Source organism: Ambystoma mexicanum, chromosome 7p, assembly GCF_040938575.1.
Source record: "Ambystoma mexicanum isolate Mex_15411 chromosome 7p, UKY_AmexF1_1, whole genome shotgun sequence".
Classification (NCBI taxonomy): domain Eukaryota; kingdom Metazoa; phylum Chordata; class Amphibia; order Caudata; family Ambystomatidae; genus Ambystoma; species Ambystoma mexicanum.
Window position 1 is genome coordinate 144,108,952 of NC_090939.1, and position 18,936 is coordinate 144,127,887.

The 18,936-nt window shown below is 44.8% G+C and overlaps 1 protein-coding gene across 1 annotated transcript in view; it reads right to left on the reverse strand.

The window, feature by feature from the left end:
- LOC138525759 (uncharacterized) overlaps window positions 1-18,936 on the reverse strand; it is an 815,930-nt gene that overhangs the window by 91,129 nt on the left and 705,865 nt on the right. Inside the window, exon 16 of the mRNA XM_069635930.1 lies at window positions 18,242-18,304. Coding sequence (XP_069492031.1) covers window positions 18,242-18,304 — 63 coding nt within the window. The remainder of the gene's footprint in view (window positions 1-18,241; window positions 18,305-18,936) is intronic.

An 18,936-nucleotide genomic window follows, 5' to 3' on the forward strand; every position in this document is an offset into this window, starting at 1 on the left:
TGGATGTGTAGAGCGCCCTGTCCTCGCAAGGAAAAACCTTCCCTGAAGAAGTGTCCAGGACCACTCCTATGAATTGGAGCGTTTGGGATGTTGTAACGTGGGAATTCTTTAAGTTGATGGAGAATCCCAGTCTGTGCAAGCGGTGCCAAGTGCAGCTGAGAAGATCCTGAGGATGATCCATGGAGCTGGTGCTTATCAGGTAATCGCCCAAAGAGCGAGAAGACATGAATTCCTCTGCTGCTCAGGCTGGCCGCCATCTCTGCCAACAGGTTAGCGAAAACCCTTGGGGCGGAGTTGAGCCCAAAGAGCAGAACTCTAAACCAGTAATGAGCACTGTAACACCAACCAAACCTAGAGACCCAGGGCTTGAAAGATCTGTGAGAGTGTTCCATCTTGAACTTGTCTTTCCTGAGGAATTTGTTCAAGCGTACAATGTCCAAGATGGGTCGCAATCCTGCATCCTCCTTTGGAACCAAGAAGTAAAGGGAGTAGCACCCCTTGGCGTACCGTTTCTACAGTGCCCTTCTCCATCAGGGAGGCTATCATCTATTGAAGTAGCCAGTCTGGAAAATGAGGTGGCCGAGAGGGAGGCAATACCGGTAGGTAACAATTTTCTGAGCCCAGGCATCATAAGTAATATTGCACAATCTTTTGGAATGATGCACCAGACCGCCCCTAATGCCGTAGAAGGAGTGGCAGTGCTGGAAGAGACTGACGCGGGAGTGGACTGGGAGGTTTTCCCACCTTCTCTCTTGATTGTCTTGTACAATTTCTCTGGCCTTGCCTGCCAAGTGTTTCACCTTTTCCTCTCTGCCGACCGCCTCAGAGCTTCTCCCATCAGAAGACTTGCGTTTCAACAGGGTTGTACTCGACGACATAGATGTTGAATGCCCAAGAACCAGTTTCAAAGTCCTCTCCTTCAATGCCGTCAGTGTCCTAGCCTCACAGGAACTGCAACCGGTTATGACATGTTCGACACCAAAGACAACCCTTATGGGGGTCTGTTAGTGATATCTCGGTGTCACAATCCTGACACTTCTTAAAATTGCAAGGTTTAGGTGTCAACATTTTGACTAGAATATGGAATTTTATCGAGCACGTCAGAAGAAATTTCAGAGATGTCAAAGGTAGTTCCAGAGAAATGTGCCTCAAAGATGAAGAGCGCTGAGGGACGTCGATGCCAACACTGCATGGTGCCCCCTGCAGTCGAAATGTTTCCGAGTTCTGCTGCCAGAGGAAAACCTATATAAAATGAGAAATCCATAGTAGGACACAATGCATTTGAAATAATATTACTGGTAACCATTTCCTTCTGCAACCTGGAATCTTATTTTAGATCCACATGGTGTGCATAACAAAGCCTGCACCAACTGAGTATCTGCTCTTGAATACATGCCATGGACACTTGTGTTCAGGAGCGTTATAAATGCCATATCATATATATATTGATTCTGTGCACAGAGCTCCACGTTGCTGCCTTTCATATAGTGTTCAATGTTACATTGGCTTGGAGTGCCAGAATTATTACCCCATTGACCTACACCTTGGGTTTATTTGGCAACCGTTTGTTTGCTAGAGAATGGTACTCTTGAATGCATTCCACAATCCACCTGGTAAAGCCAGCTTTGATGATTGGGTTAACTATTTTTGTAATGCTTAAAGAAACAAAGAATTGCCTACTTGTCTGGATTTTCTTTGCCTTACGTATGTACATCTAGTGTATGTAGGGTTCTTTCAGCTTTTTACTGTGGTGGTTTGAAGAAAACTGCTAGTTCTATTGCCTGGTTAAAATAAAACCTGGATAATAACTTTGGAGAACACCATAGATCTGTCCTGAAAACGACCTGGTCTTTGTATATTTTAAGCCGGGTTTCATCTCAACATTTTTTTTTTATATATAAACGTTTTTTATTATATTTCAACCAACAAAACAATACAGACCACATGTACAGTGCAAGATGCCACAATACAATTTCAAGTTTGTACATTATACAATTTGGTCTCTGTTCCCCAAAACCCACCCCCCTTACGAGCCCATCAAGACTGTTTGCTCTGGATTCGCGCTGCGCGGTGAGGTCCGTTCTCCATTGGAATCCGCCAAGTCTGGCATCGTTCCAAACAGTTCTGCTATCAGTAATTTCTAGGCCAACAGGGTTCCTATCTCTTCTCCCCCTCCCATCATACTGGACTCCTGCCATGCCATGGTCTCTGCTTCCGCCCCCTTTTGCAATTCCTTCCACCATATCTCCACCTGCGGTTTATGACAAGCCTTCCACCCCATGGCGATCCTCCTCTTAGCCAACACATATGCCAAATCCTTCAATTTGTTAACATGCTTCAGCTTCTGCGATCTAGGGAACCCCCCCAATAGACAGGCCCAAGCTGTCTCCACAACCAGTGTGACTCCTTTATCCGCCAGTTTCGCCGCTATCTCGCTCCAGAAGCGCCCAACCACAGGGCAGGACCAAAACATGTGTGCCATGTCAGCCTGTTCTTCATCGCACTTGGGACATGCTTGTCTACCCGCATTTTTAAACCTTGATATCCTCAGGGGTGTCATATACGCCCTGTGCGTAACATATAATTGTATTTGTTTCAACCTTGCGTTTCTCGACACCTTCTGATGATACCACAGAGCTCGCTCCCACATCCCATCTTCCATCGGGGACCCCACCTCATTTTCCCAATCTAATCTAAGTTCATCTCAACATTGATTAAAAAAAGAAACTAAAAAAAACAACAAAAAAAACACCTTGAGGGTTAGATGCTGAGTTTATGAAGTGGTTGAAAGGGCGGTAACGTGAGTCTATGTAGTACTGTATTTAGGTCCCTTAATGGTTCTGGGCTACACAATGGTGGAGGAGAGCGTTCTACCTTTCCCATGAAAGCTTTAGCTACCTGTACCTTCTACCATGCTATCTTGTGCATACATGTAGTTTACACCACGAGTGCTAAAACATGTAACTACAAGGAGTTGTATACCATTCCTGACTCTAATAAATGTAACAAATATTTCACAACATCTGTTGGTGTACCATGTAACAGATTGGTTTTGTCTAGTATTGAACAGCAAAAGTGTGCACCATTGACATTTCCATGCACTTTACTGGTAACCTGAAATATCCAAATCTTATGACCTGAGGACGCTAGATGTTAGATTGAGGTAGTGTGGATTGCGGTGTGTTATTTTCTATTGGATCAATAAATGCACACATGGGTGTTTCATAATTGTTGCTACTGGTCTAAGTAGATGCAGATACCATACCTACCTTGTTCACGTTAGAGTAATAAGGATGAGACTCAGGTGAGTTTTTCTCTTTTTCTGCCCAACTTGGTGTATCAGCAGTGCTGGTGGAAAAGCACAGGCAAATATCCCTGATAAGCTTATGCCCAGGACCAGGTCTGATTTGCATATGGTCTTTCCTCTTCTGTAATGGCTTGGCAGGTGAAAAACGAAGGTCTGGAGGTTTGCCCAGAACAATGCCAAAGGTTAAGATTAATGCTAAACCTTCCAGCCATCACCCCTTGTGTTTTGCTAGAGCTTGTGCATAGTACATTGCCTAGTGATTCTTGTTATGGCTGTCCAAGTGATGGATGATGTTTCTTTTCCATGTAACCATTAACGTGGCTTGCAGCTGGTTTGTTGCCACTGTTTTTCATTTGCTCCCTAAATGCTTGCAGTATGTGTTCATCTAGGGTTTCTATCAAGAAATCCTCCTCTACTGGTAGGTCGAGACCGAAGCGATCAGCATTACAGCCTGGTATTTGGACTGATATTCCATTGGCAAAGATGACAACAGCGGTTCTTCATCCTCTGGGACTCCATACTGTAGTGGCCTCACACACGCTTTCTTCCTCATCTTGCATCTGTTCTTCCTCTTCTGTGAAGTATGGTTCATTACAGGCTCCATTCGCTCTGAAGGCTTGTAATTTACAAAAAGGAGTAGACGTACTTGTAGCATCCCCATCAATTGAGTGGCTGCATGCGCTCTTTCATCACTATGTGAAGCTTCTGCAAGGCCTTTGCTCTTTTGTCCTTTCAGCCCAACTGTGCCTTTATGCGTCTCTGCATGGCACAGAGACATATATAAATATGCTGTGAGTCGGAATCCATGTATTTTGGAGACATACTTTTTCTTGTATTCTTCCTCACTGTCATCCTCATCATGTATGTATATGTTCTCTGGCATCTCGGTGTCTTCCTGAGCTGTGGTCCTACGAGCTTGGCCTCAATTGAAATTTAGACTTAGAGTTTTTCTCCACCTTGCGCATTCTCTCGGCACTGAAATACATTTTGTCTGAGCTTAGCTGCCAACATCTCTTTCAGACCCGAAATGCACTTTGGTATCCGTTCTCTTTTTTACGCTTCTCTGTGACCAGCGCCATCTTGCATGAAGCTTACATTTCCTATAGACAAATCAAAGTACAGCCTATGCATTCTGTAACCAAACTAACCGACAGACGCACCCACCTCACCCACATTCTGCCGTCAGGACCACTCTGTAAATACAGACCTCAGGCTGTCAATGTCAAAAATAAATTATTTCCTTCAGTCCCTGTCCATCATATATGTTATCATGCTTACCCCTTCATTGCATCACTCGGTCAAACAATGTTCTTATGCAAAGGCACCTTACGCATATTACTAATTGCACTCGTACTACCTACTTTGTAAGTCATTTCTGTTCACAATTGCATTCAGTTCTTAAATACAAAATACAAATCTTGTGCATGTCTCAGTCTTTTAATGTACCTTTTTTATAAGGATCGTTGTTTATGATGCCATGTTTACCCACCTACAATCTCACCAGTGTCAGGTTTTATTGCACTGATAATCAATGTCTCCCTTCTTCCGGTTTAGTTTTCTTACTTTCCAGATCATGTATTTTCTCCTATGCTTTCCACGGGGTCTGTGCAAATGGTGTGACTTCTCGGGAGGACTGTTAACTGTCACAGTGGGGCTGGTGTCCTTCACCAAATGGGCTTTAACGCCATCCCCAATTTAGGAGTCAAAATTGGCTTGCTCTCCTGGTTAGCACAAGCTTCCTCGGATGCCATCTCTGCCTCCACACCTTTTCGACCCCAGCAGAGATTTTCATAGGCCACCGAGCACTACTCTTCTTGTTTTTTAGGGTCTATGGCTTACATTTTACTCAAACCAAAGAGATTCTCCCAGTGAACCACTGGAAGGCAGCGATTGCAAACAGTGCTCCTTGTTGCACAGGAAACAATGATTGAAAGATGGACTGATTGATCTGTTGTGGGGGGATTGCAAGTTGCATTGTACAGTTCCGAGATAGTCGGAAGCGCCCAGAGTTCTATCTGAGGTGCGGCTTGATGAGCGGTGGAAGACAGTGATGGTATTTCCTTGCATGTTGCGAACAGTGGAGAGAGCTGCAATCTAGCGTGGTGTAGATCATCGGCGTTGGTGTTGGCTATCGGCTATCCCCCTCTGGGGTCTGCAAGTTCTGTTGTTGTTTAGGATAGCAGAAGTGCAGCGAGCTGTGCAAGCCGTGTGTGGTCCATCTGGCTAGAGACATTTGACAGCTACTTTCCGGTTGGGCCGCGCCACGGTGTGGTAAGTGAGTGTCCTTCGAGCTGTGCTCAGTGCCAGCGCTTAACATTATTTGTGTGTGGAGATACACTATTCCCCTTAATACTATTAATACGTAGTAACTAATACTTTTACACAAACTGTGTTATACTCAGCAATTATTTAATCAAGGGTGCAGTACTGAGTTGTTTACTCAGCACTTCGCATTCAGCACTCTTTTGCTCTACTAAACTGAGTGAGTCCTTCATGGCACGGGCAGAGTGCATGCTAGATATCTCTGAATATTCAATTGAATTGTGTGTGTTGCCATTCCAAGAGGTGCAGCTTAATTGGTCCCTTAAGGTAAGTAGTATTAGACGGAAAAATAAAAGATATCATCCGAGAAGCTACGAGTCCAACCCTCTGGATGACAAAACTGAGAGAACTCAGACTCGACAAAGTTGAGTTGTTCTGACCAAGGGACAATTACCACTTTTTTCCCTCCAAGGCAAAACAAACTCTACAGTCGAGCCCTTCAGCAGGGCTGTATTATGTTGGGAGCAGAAGGAAATCTTGACTGCGATGTTTCGCGGCTGGTGCGGACGGAGGTAGAACACCATGTAAACATGACCCTAACGAACGAATGCCTTTGTCTTGAAAAGGAAATTCAGGCACTGGACGATGTGACTGAAAGACTCAGTATGTCGCCCGGAATATTTAACACTATTTAAGGAGGAAGTGGACGCTATGCCAGACAATACCATCTTAGATACGGATCTACCAAACAAGGTGCATGGGACGGTTGACAGATCATCCCTCACATTCCAGAGCAATGATTCAATAGATCAAGAAGAGTCGAGCAGGAGCACTTTGGCAGCTCTGAACCTGGTGCTTCAATCCTTTATTCCCTGTACGACAGTGGCGTATGAGGTATGGGCAAACTCAGCCACACTGAATGAGTTTCGGCTTCTCCTTCCCCTTGGTCTTCAACATCTAGAACAAGACGGAGCAAAGAAGGGTGCCCTAAAAGAAAAACACAAAGAAGAGATATTCCCGAGTCTTACAGATTCTCAAGACACCCACGCTAAAGGGGTCAGGGTGGAGCAGAGTAAGGCCGGCGAGCGTGGTAGCGGATAAGAGCAAGAGTAACTGGCACCGAGGAAAAACCTAAGAATATGAAAGGAGCCCCCCACAAGTTCAAAAGCTGAGGATTGCGTGCATTTTTGAGAAATCTTGCGAATGGTACAAAGATAGGAGAGTGTGCGAAAGAATGAAGTGAGGTGATGGGGGGGAAGAAATTATGATTGAGGATACCCAAAATGATAACACTAACATCATGGCAGTGGAAGTTGCGGAAGAAGGGAAGGAGCCCGTACCCCTAAAGATCGCTCCGATAAGGCCTAAAATCAGCAGGAAAGGTCACATTTGGGAAACAAAGTGAACACAACCAGGGCAGCCGCAAATAAAATGTAGTCTGCAGATGCGTGACCCAATGGGGAAGCATGAGAAGGCACAGCTTGGTGTGACGTGCTGCTCTAATCAGTGGTATGGACATGGTAATGTGGACTGTGTGCGGCCGATACTGGTACCTAGGAGATCATTCAAGCACAATGAAGAGTAAGGGACACATGTAAAGAACACCAAATGTCCAGTGTGGCCTGGTGCCAAAAGGGAGCCTACAAACGGCCTGAAAGTGGATGACGTCCAACTTGTCATCTTTGAGTACGTATTCAATGAGTATTGGCTGAGCTCTCTAAATCTAGCTAGAATACTGATGATTCGATCTTCAGTTCCTGAACTAAGTGCAATCTCTGCATGTTCATCTATTCGACCGAGATCACTTATGAAAAAGTGCAGGGCATTTCCACTTAAAGTTAATTGAGAGGCTTGCGATTGAACATCTAGATAATATTCTATTGCTGGGCTTTGAGAGTTATCGTCAACATGCCTATAAGGACCCAAAAGGACAGAGTATGTGAACATTATACGATTCAGTGCTATTTTGAAAATGAACCACACAGGCAAGCTACAAGAGAGACTTGTCCCCATCGGACTGCCCTTTCCCATCCCAACTGGGATAGCACAAGAGCACACTTTGGGTAAGGCTGGACGCACGAGGAAGCAGCTATTCCTGGACGGCAGTTCAAACTGAGGAGAAAGGTGGCGAGACCTGAAAGGACATCAAGGTGGGAGTTGCCCTTGCCCTTTTCAACCCAGTCCCGCAAAGCCTCCGATAAAATAAACAGTCTTGGAATCGCAGCTGACGAGTGGTGTGACGGATGTCAGCGGTACATGGAACCCTACCGCACCGGTAGCTAGGGCAGGGAGACGTGGTTAACATCGCGATACCGCCTTGACTCCAGCGGCAAAAGAAACGAATTCAGCACAGCCGGAGAGTCGGAGGAACTAAATAGTGGCCCGGACTGTGTTGAACTCAAGATTGCAGTGGTAACATTAAGAAGATTAAGAGATCTTTTGTGAAATAACTTGGTACCAGAGGTAGAATGGTCCAGCGCCACATGGTCGTTTGATGGGAGGTCTCTGACAGCTATCCCTCTTCTGAACAAAGAGACTGTGTTGAACAAAGAAAGGATAAAGAAACTGAAAGTACCAAGAGGCCCTAGGGGAGGCCGATGTGAGGTGTCAAGGTGGTCATACACGGGTCAAGCAAAACCCCTTGCACAATTGAAAGTCCTTGACACATTGCAGAAGTTCTGACGATAATAGAATTGTGAACCCGACTGTGGGAACTGTGGAATAGGTATTTGCGCCCAGTGGAGGGGAACGCCGGACCACTGGCTATTGTGAAGCACGCACTTGCCATAGAATGACGGTCAGAAGCCTCTTGTTTAAAATCGGCAAGTAGCTGGAAAGGCTAACGCTGACCAGAAGGACAGAGCCAGACTGAGGGGGGTCCTAGGGTGAAGAAAATTCCCCTGATGCAAAGACTATTAGAAGAAACGGTTTGTTTTGTTGTTTTTGGCACATCAGGCCCTTGGAAGCAAGAGACTTTGCATGAGATGAGACTAGAGTGTGCTGTGCTCAAGAGTCCTGCCTTGTCCTGTGCTAAAAACGTGGGGAAGGGAGACCCTGGCCCTAACATACCGACTTATTTGGTTAACGCTTCTTTCTTTTCCTGTGAAACATTATCCCACAGTATTTTGTAGCATAGGCCTTTTTAATTTGACTAGACTCTACTAGGACTGTATTTTATTATTATTTGATAGTCATAGCTTGCTCCCATCTTAGATTTAGATTAGGCATTTATCCCAACCATTTACAGTTTAATAAACACCCTTGAACTGTGATCACTCGCGTCTGTCTTGCTTTGATACCATGCCTTCCTTACAGTGGTCACAATGTTTATCTAGATGGGGGTCCTTCAGACCAAACTGCTGTTTGAAAAAAAAGGCAGCTGAAAAAGGAACCCACATGGTTCAATACAGTGTCCTCATCTACTATGGATTATATTTTTTGGAAAAACATTCAGTGTGAGACCGTTCAGAACTTTGAAATAAATAGAACAGAGCTTAGTGATCATGCGCACTTAGAATTTACCTTGTATGAGACTAAGGGTGATGCTGCCGAAGAGGGTTGTAAGGACCGGGCCCGCAGCGTTTAGTGATGAGAGGGTGGAAACAGGGACTCTGTCCTATGCAACCATTTTGAAAAGGCAAATCGTACTTTGGAGATTTGGTGGGACAGTCTTGATGCAGATATGAGAGACTGGTATTCTTCACAGGTGCAGTGCCCGGGGTTGCTAGCCAAAAAAAATTTGAATATCAGAAAGCGATTAAAATACTGGACTAATGTTCAGATTTGTCTTGGGAAGAGAGAGGGAAAATAAAAAAATAAAAAGTATATAACAAAAATACAAAAGCTGGCACAAGAATCAGACTCCATAAATATACCGGCAAGAACCAGGAGATATTCGATACAATTATCAGGAAAGACTATAGGGCAATCTGGTGGATTCTAAATAACAAAAGTGAGTCGCAACTAAAATCTTGCTGTGTTGCAGAAGGGGTTTGGGTGGACTTCTTCACAAACACATTTAAATGTAACACAGACGTAGTAATATTACATGATACGAAAAAAGTAACCACCATATGCAAGTGCAAGATTGAAAGGTCGGACATACAAAGTATTATTGGCAGGTTGAAGAATCGCGTACCTGTGGACCGGACAGTTTGGTGAACGGAATCTACAAGAGCAACCCTTTACGTTGGTTGGATATCTTGTTTAGATTGTTCTCACATATGGCAGCCAATGGGGAATGCCCTGAATCATGGTTAGAAGCCATCTTAGTACCATTATAAAAAAAGGCAGAATACAGGACCCTCTCATCAGCTACCACCCAATCTCATTAACTGACTGTTCTTCAAATAATTGACAAGTTGGTGCTCAAAGAACTTACGTCATGGGCGGAGAAGACACATCGATTTACACTGTTACAAACGGGGTTCAGAAAGGGGGTGGGGACACTGCTGAGTGGGTTAGCGATCTCTGCCTGCATGTCTGAAAGGGGGAAGTTTCCGCGTTCACTATATGTGGCAGCAATAGATTTATCGGCGGCCTTTGATAACGTGAGCATAGCTCTTTCATGGAAGAAATGAACAACGTGGGGGATTGACTTGGGCCTCTTACATATGATACAAATGTTCTACACTGGGACTTCTGCAAAGGTTTGAATGAACACTTTGGGTGACATGCCTCGCAGTATTCGCCTGGAGAGAGAAGTGCACCAGGGTTGTGTCCTTGCCCCAACTCTGTTCAACTTATACTTGGCAGGTTTGTGGGACGAGGGTATGACGTGGAAGGGGGTACAGGCCCAAGTAGTCTAATTTGATGGTTAACCGCATCTCTTACATGGACATAATCATTTTAATGGATTATACCCAAGTGGGTCTCCAGAGACTGCTATGTGGGATAGAGACCTACTTTAAAACTAATCAATTGGTTTTTAATGCTAGCATATCCTATATCATGAACTGCTTTAGTCAAAGAAAAATCAAGTTTCTTTTGTGGAAATTGAATAAGGCAGAAATAGTAAGGGTGGACTACCGATTTTATTTGGGGTTTGTGATCGCTTTGAAAAGACAGGGGGATTAATGCAAATTTAAGATGGAGGAGAAGACGCGTGCATGTAAATCTATTTTGAAGGTGGTGAAAAGCAAGCTATGTTTTTATAAATTAAAGGCCACAGCGATGGTCCTATATGCAAGTGAATTGGTGAATTTCAAAAACAGAACATTTTTGGATGTATTGGAGGGTAGAAGGAACAAGTTACAAACCTGTTACTGTTGTTCTCCAGCATGGGTCTGGCATGGATTCACATGCTCATGAATATTCCCCGTCGATTCCCAACCTGACGGGGAATATTCATGAGCATGTGAATCCATGTCAGACCCCATGCTGGAGAACTTTAAAACATGTTGGAGCTCCCAACGTCAGTTCCAATCGGTATCATCAGGTTGGAGCTGGGGTTGACCTCATGGTGGACAATACGTTAAGAGAAGTATTTCACTGTGGAATAAGCTAATGAAAGCGGATGAAGAGTCTGGGCTTTTACATAAAAAAATCTTTTACTGCGTGGCTCTAACCACTTCCTACAGAAGTTCAAAACGAGATGTGACTAGTTCTTTAAAGATGGTGGATGTGGCAGTTCATGATTCGGACTATGTGACAAATAATAAAATAAAAAGATGGGACTAAATTATGGATATCCAAGACTTGGGGACTGCGGTTCCAAGATGTCGCTGACAGACCCGCACAACGCCTGCCTCTGGTGCCTTGGTGAGGACCACGCCACGGACGATTGTGACGACTGCCGGGCGTTAACTTCGAAGGCCTTGCGGGAGTGTAAGAAGCAGCTTTCTGTCGGTAAGGTGTCCAAGCCCCGGAAGTCGAAATCCACTGGGCTTTCGACTGATGATTCAAGGGGTGACTCTCTGCATCGTCGGCGTAAATCCAGGGGGTCTCGGTCCCGGAGCGGGTCCCGCCATTCTTCTGCCTCTTCGAGGCACTCACGTAAGTGCCGTCATCGGTCGCCTTCCCCATCCTCGTCCGAGGACTCCACCCGTCGGCGGGTTGCTTGTCCCACCAAGCATTCCACTCCTGCGGAATGGGATTAATTCCGTAAGGAGATGATGACAATTTTTCAGTCGCAGGGCTCCGTTCCGTCCGCACCGTCGAAAGACGCCGGCAGGGAACGTGCTAGAGACACTGTTCGCACGCCTTCGGGCTCGAGCGGTCGTCGCGATCACCGGGAACCTTCGAGGTCCCGGTCAGACAAGGTGGATCGCTCTAGACATGCCCGCTCCAGGTCCCGGTCCTCGACGCCAACGAGACAGTCGGAGCCTGTGAGGTCTTCGCTGAAGACGTCGACGCCTTCGGCACCAAGACCGTCGAAGGACTCTCTCGAGGCTCTGCCTCCGAGGAAGCCATCGACGCCATTGGCGCAGAGGCTGTCAAAGGACAAGCCCTCGAGGCCTGTGTCGAAGCCATTGGTGCCACGCTCGACGTCGATTCCGTCTACGCCCTCGACACCTTTCGAGGAGGATTTTTCGGAGGTGCCCGAGAGACCGGTGGAAACTCGGAGAAAGGCCCTGCAGAAGTCAGTACGCAGGATGCAGACGCCGAACATTTTCCAAAGCAGCACAGCTGTGGTGATTACCTGTCAGATATGGAATACGTCGGAGGACCCAATCCCCTCGAAATGCTCTATACTCAGTCAGTGGAACAAAGATTGTACCTAAACAAATTGTGACTGGTATCTCAAGTTTCGTTTAAACTGTCTTCCAACATTTGAGGTCATAGGACCTAAACTGGGAGTTCCTAGAGAACTCTGCAGGTGAAGAATGTGTGGTTTGGCCCCACTTGAGTAATTATTCCATTTGGTAATGGAATGTCCTACGTTTAGTAATGACAGGATTTTGAGGCTTGGACCATTCATACATTCCACGGCCTGGGTGTTGACTGATAGCCTATGGGAGAGACTGATGCAAACCTCCAACTGGCATTGACTTTGGCTTTGGTAAAATTCTTACATTTTTCCCTAGATCTTAGTATTGTGGCGCTACAGGGGCAAGAAGATTTGGGTAGTGGATAGGACTGAATGATTGATTACACTCGAGTGTGGCTATGGAAGTACAGCCAGAGGAAACATAAAATGTACTTGACAGGATTACATTTGTTTAAGTTACTATGTGTACTAAAAAGCAACAAAAAAGTGGAAAAAATGTAAATGCGGTCTTAAGAGTTGAGACATTTAAAAACAGAGGAGAGATGAAATCAACAAAATAATTGCCCATTCTCATTTGAGCTATTTCCCAGATGCCGGCCCAATAATTACAAGATAAATAAAGCTTAAATCAAGTCATGAAAAGGAGATAGTAATAACAAGGGAGAGTTGACATTAAACAAATAATTACTCGTTCTTGTTAGGAAAGCTTTGGGTTTTGTGCCTTCCCTCCCTAGACATCTATGGAACACCCAAAATGGTGCGGTTTTGAACCTAAGCTGACGTTTGGATAAAACTAAAGCCTTTTTACTTGAGGTGCATTGCTGAGCTCATCTGTTTTGGGGGTACTGATCAGTTCCTATGGCTATCATTCAAATGAGATACTTCATATTGCTTTCACTTTTTTAACTTTATGGCTACTTGGATGATGTCTCTAAGGGGGCCCTGCGGGCAGTGGATATTCTTCAACAGTGATTTTTTTAAAAAATGTTTCCCTGTGTCCCTTTGTATTTTCCACATATTGATTTTTGGAGTACCATGTACAGCTCAGACAAGCTGTCTCCGGGTTGCTGCGCACCGCGGGTCATCCCAAAGATATGGGACCCCGCCGAGTCACAACACATTAGGGCACGCCCTAGCTTTGGAAAAACCCAACCAGAGCGGCATGACCACAAACAAGGACCCACAGCACACCCCTGCACTGAGCTAACCTGGGGACAGGCGAAGGAAGAAGCAAGACAGCCATGCTTCAGGCAGCTTGGGAAGATGTGAGGAGAAGCTCCATGGAATCCTTAAAGGGGCAGGGCCAGGGCTCACAGTGCCCATTTTATTTTGTTTGAACTTTTGCTTAACCCTGGCCCTAACCCGAGCCTCTCTGAGCACCATACATGGTTCAAAGTTTGAAAAGGTGGGAGTTGAAAACATACATGTTTTCAGGAAAGAATAGGAAGATTAGGATAGACAAGTGACAGCAGTGGAGGAGGGCAGAGTTGTGTGTGGGAAACAGGTATGTTTTGAAGCTCGTTCTGAAAGTGGGGATGGAGGATACACTGTGTTAAGATGGAATTCTAGAATCTGGCATAGTAGACGGATTTTAAGAGGCCACCCTAGTTTATAGTGAACAAGGAACTCGGAGGTTAGCCAAACCCCAATCAAGGTAGCAATGGAGAGCAGTCAAAGCTTATTCTAAGGCGAGCGAGAGTGAGGCCAGTGGCCCTCAATGAGTCCATACAGTATGGCATACAATAATTACATTCAGACAGTAACTATAAAACAAACATTTAACATAAGCCTTTGGACACACGAAAATGAATCTAGGTAGTATTATCGCACAATATTCTAGGATACAAATATATACAATCATAGGTTCATAAAGGCACTAAAAGTAACTTCTTCAGCAAGCAGGCAAGTAGATTAAATGCAATACATGATGGAACCAGGTCACAAGTTAATTCCCTAACTTTAGCAGTACAACACCTAAGAAGAATGGGGCGTTATGCCCAAGAATCACAGGAGCCACAATGTTTCTCCCCTGAGGGGAGCCTCTGCAGGTAAGTAGTAATTCTCTTGTGTTGGTGATAGTTCAAAAGGTTGTTCAACACTTTTCAATAAAGGTAAGTAAATGTTTTCTTATATTTCCGGTTACTCTAACCAGGTTCGATGACCAAAAGTTGAGACTTGTTTCCAATGTTATCCTGTGGTGAATGGGATGGACAGATACACTGTGTTCAATTACCCCCCTGACTCTGATTTACCCAGATGTCATTGTGGGTTGTCTGGAGGTCGCTGGGGGCGCGATCTTGTGCTGTTGGTTCTGGTGAGTGATGCCCAGGAGTTGCGGGTTTGAGGATTTTTCCGGTCGAGTGCAGCTGCAGGATGCAACCTCTGGTAATAAACCTGCAAGTAAAACCAATGCAGACCTCCTCGGGACACTTCACAGGTTGGAGAAAGGTGAGTTCCAGCGACAGTCTGCGGACACAGGCGATGACAGGTGTACTTCAACTCACAGTCTCAGAAGCTGCTCCAGGACAGGATCCCTTGGTGCTGGGACGCTGACATTCGGGAAGAATGTGACTTGTGGCACGAGATAGCGATTACTGGTGTTCCGGGCTTGAGCAATGAACAACGATGCTTCTGGTGAGGTAGCCCACGAGAGAGCTGGTCCATCCACCGTCAGTCCAGGGACAGTTCCGAAGGATCAGAAGGGCAGGGTCCTCAAAAAGAAATTGATAGTAGTTGGTCCCACTACTCGAAGGGCTGAAGCACCGGTCAGGGTCTTCAGAGATCAGGTGGCCACACAGGGCTTCACCAGGCTGGACACAGGAAGGAATGCTGAGCCACTCCAGGAGTTGTCTTCAGAAGTCTGTGCTTCAAGGTATTCTTGGCTCCAACAACAATCTGGAGAAATGGCTGTAAAGGTCCTCTTATACAAAATCTGAGCTGGAGGAAAGTCCAAGCACACCAATGGTAAGTATCTACACCATTCAAACAGCCAGTAGTTGTCCAATCAGAGATGTGTGCTGTTTTAACATTTGCCCCACAACTATACTTTGACACCTGTTAGGATGTTTTTTCTGAAGTCCAACTAAGGGCTTAGTAAAACCATTCAACTGAGACAGTACAAGACTCCACTCTTAGTATAAGGCTGTAGTACCACGTGAGTATATGGTAGCGTGGACAGAGGAGCCAGGTTTATCTTCGGCGGGAGAGAGGGTTGTAGGAAAGTACATAGAACTTGTAGTATACCAAGGATTCAATAGAAGTATTATACCAAATAAAGGTTTATTGTAAATACAAATAGGCCAAGTTAAGTCTTGGGGTAAGTACTGATCAAAGAGTCATAAGAACATTTATAAAAACACAACACAATGCGAGAATGCACACAGACCAACGCATAAAACCTTCTTCAGAAAACCCAACAGTAATTCTAGGGAAGTCAAACCTATCATACACATTTAGTATAGGCCAAACTTATTCAATGGGAGTAAAACCATTAGTTATGTTTAGATTACTTTACAGTAAGTCAAGGGTAGTAGACCCTGTCAGTTATGCAGTGACCCTCAGCAAAGAAATCACATTATCAACCAACCCTGTTGCCAGGATACTTTTCTGAATAGTGCAACACAGACTCAAGGAACAGTATATACCTATAAGGATAACACAGTTATACTAGCGGAGTAAAACCTGTTGATGCAATATACAATTACAGTTGCTTTTCAGCTCAGTAGAACACAGGCTAAGATAAGCAAGAACTATTTAAACAAATTTAGGTTTGCACCAGGCAGACCAGGAAGCTACACCCAAGGCGGCTTTTTAAGAATGGTCCACAGCTATTCTAGGCAGGTAAAACCTAATGCTGTAATATACTTTTACAGTTGCTTTTCAGGTCAGTGCAACACAAACTAAGGTAAGCAATAACTAACTTATTTTAGGATGGAAAACAGCTAACTCAAGGTAAGTAAAACCTATATACTTTTTAAAGGAGCCATCAACAACATAAAAGGTAGGTACAAACGTAAGTTGGACAATTGGACTACAGAAAAACTGTCCCGACGGTGCGCACCACATTGACCATGTTCAGGGTGAGAGGGGGGCCCATCCTCTCCTGTCCGGTAGGGAACATCAGGTCAAAAAGAAATCCTGATGCAGAAAGCTCTTTATCTTGCAACCCCATTTGCTCCCTCCCCTACCCACCAGTGTAGGGAAGGCTAACGCTGGAGGGTTCTTCCTCAGCTTGGGAATTTTTAATGCTCTGTAAGTGGATCAATGCAAACCATCCAAGTAAATGAGGGTGCCATGCCACTGAGGGTGCAGGTCAAATGGGTGAGCATTGGCACTGGCAGCTTGGTACCAGTTGTGTTGGAGTCAGATCTAGTAACAGTACTGGAAACACTGGTGGCCAAGCAGAATGGAGTGGAGCTGGAGGCCACAGGCGCCCTGGACCCACAGGGACAAATGGTGCCATGCCTTGTAACAAGACCTGAAAGAAACCACAGGATCAGGGATTCTGAAACTCGAAGAGGCAGAAAGTATCTGCATGCCCACTGAGGGTGGCTGGACAGATAGCCTTGTTGGTTCATCCCACTATCCTGCCATGCAACCGATGTGGTACCATAATTATGAAAAGGCCTGTACCTGGTGAGGGGGAAGAATTCTTCCATATAGCCTCCACCAGTGGCCATAAATGTGCCTCACTGACAGAGGAAAATCAGAGGCAGTAAGGATCTCCCAAAATACAGTTGGATATCACCCAAAGGATTTAGCGTGAGAAACATGCAGTGGCAGAAAAACACACCCAGCCCCCAGTGCAGAGGAAAAGGACTAGGGAAGGGAAGCAGGTGGGTGGAAGGATGTGGGGGCCTAAGTGCAGCTGCCGTCATGACTGAGCATCAGGCCTCCCTTAGCTATTTGTATTGATTTCTCTGGCTGCAGCTGGAAAATGCTTGGGTGTCCAAGCCATGATGAAGTTGTCCTATGAGTCTGGAGGAAGATGTGCAGGATTTAGGAGTGATTCCCAAATTCAATGAATAGGAAGGCAGCTCAAACAAGCTTTGGGGAAACAAGATGATGCTTATTGCTCAGTGAAACCTTCCAGTCCGAACACTGCCATGTTTTATCTATTAGTTGGAGTAGTCAATATGCACATCACACAATCACTCATTGCAACATTACAGTGGTATTACAAATGCTGCGTGCACTGCACTCTTAAAAGGTCTTCATTACAAGTGTGGGTGAAACAAACAGAAAAGCGATGCTAATTTCATTGCAGTCACTTTATCGTACCACCAAACTGCATATTTCGAGGTTAAGTGGGGTTTGGCTCCAGCAAAACGTTGGAGGCAAATAGTCCACTCAATCTCCAAAAATTGGCAGATTTACTGTATCGAAATTAGTGCTTGCAGGAAATCTGATGAAATCCCCATGAGTACAATGGTTTCGAAAAATGGGGATTAAGAGCACCATTTGCCCACTCCTATTCCTGCAGTCAATCCATGGGATCGAGTGGTGGAAACGGTAATGGAGTTTGGCAGTAATTACAGAATAATTACTGTCAAAGTTAGGAGGTCCTTAGTATGATAATAGTAAAATACATTGTCCTTTCTCAACTTAAACCTCCTTGCTGCCATTTCTGGAAAACATTGTGTAATACTTTCCGCCAAGCATGATAATCAGTGCCCGGCACAGCAAAAATTGACCTTTCTCACCACACTCCCGTAGGACTTTGTAGTTGCATCTCATTAACAGGGCACGTTTGAATGAAAGGAAATCTGAACTTCCAAGACCTAGCCGCACTCAAAGAGCAGCATCCACGATACTGCATCACTCCTTTAATTCCATTCAACTAAACACACTTATTTCTATTGGCTTGTTACTTTCCGCATCTTAATTAGGCTTACGTGGTGGACCAAAGACACGTTATGTTCACTCTCTGTTTGGAGTCACTCGCTTGGCATTATAAGTAGTACCTGAATGTAATCCAGAGCTGTGAATTGGTTTCCCAAGGCGAGGCTGCCCCGCGTCTCCAAATTCTAAAAGAGAAAAGCGTATTGTTACACAGAATCCAAGTACTTTCAAACGCTGGACATTTCTGATTGGTTTACATCTGACCAGTGACATCTGTCCGGTTTCTACCTAGGTCGGAAAGTCTATCAGACCTGAAACAGAATATTGAAAAGTAGTCAAAATAACCTTTATTCGGCATAAGCCACATCGGTTAACTTCACATCATAAGAAAGACAATTCCCAAAACATCCCTACAGTACGTATTTTTGCGATCATCCTCAATTCATAGACTCTAAAAGCATATATATTTTTTTAATGGATAAAAGTGCAAACGGTAAACAGTTTATCAACAAGTGCTCTCATAAAACCAGATCAATGACCTCCCTATTCAGGGCTACAATTTAACATAGGTGTTAATTCAATTCCCAACCTTCATTGGGCACACACCAGGACATTGATCCTCTTTAACCAGGCTCTATGAATATATTTAGACACAGAATGATGGATGGCTTCACAATCTGAACAAGGGTATCAAACACAATGCTCTAAGATCTTGCAGTGTATCGCAAAATAATAAATACATTCGCCATTGTTTCCACCCTATTTTCTTGCCCAGTCTACTTTTTAGATTCTAAAAGAGATCAGCTGTAAAAATACT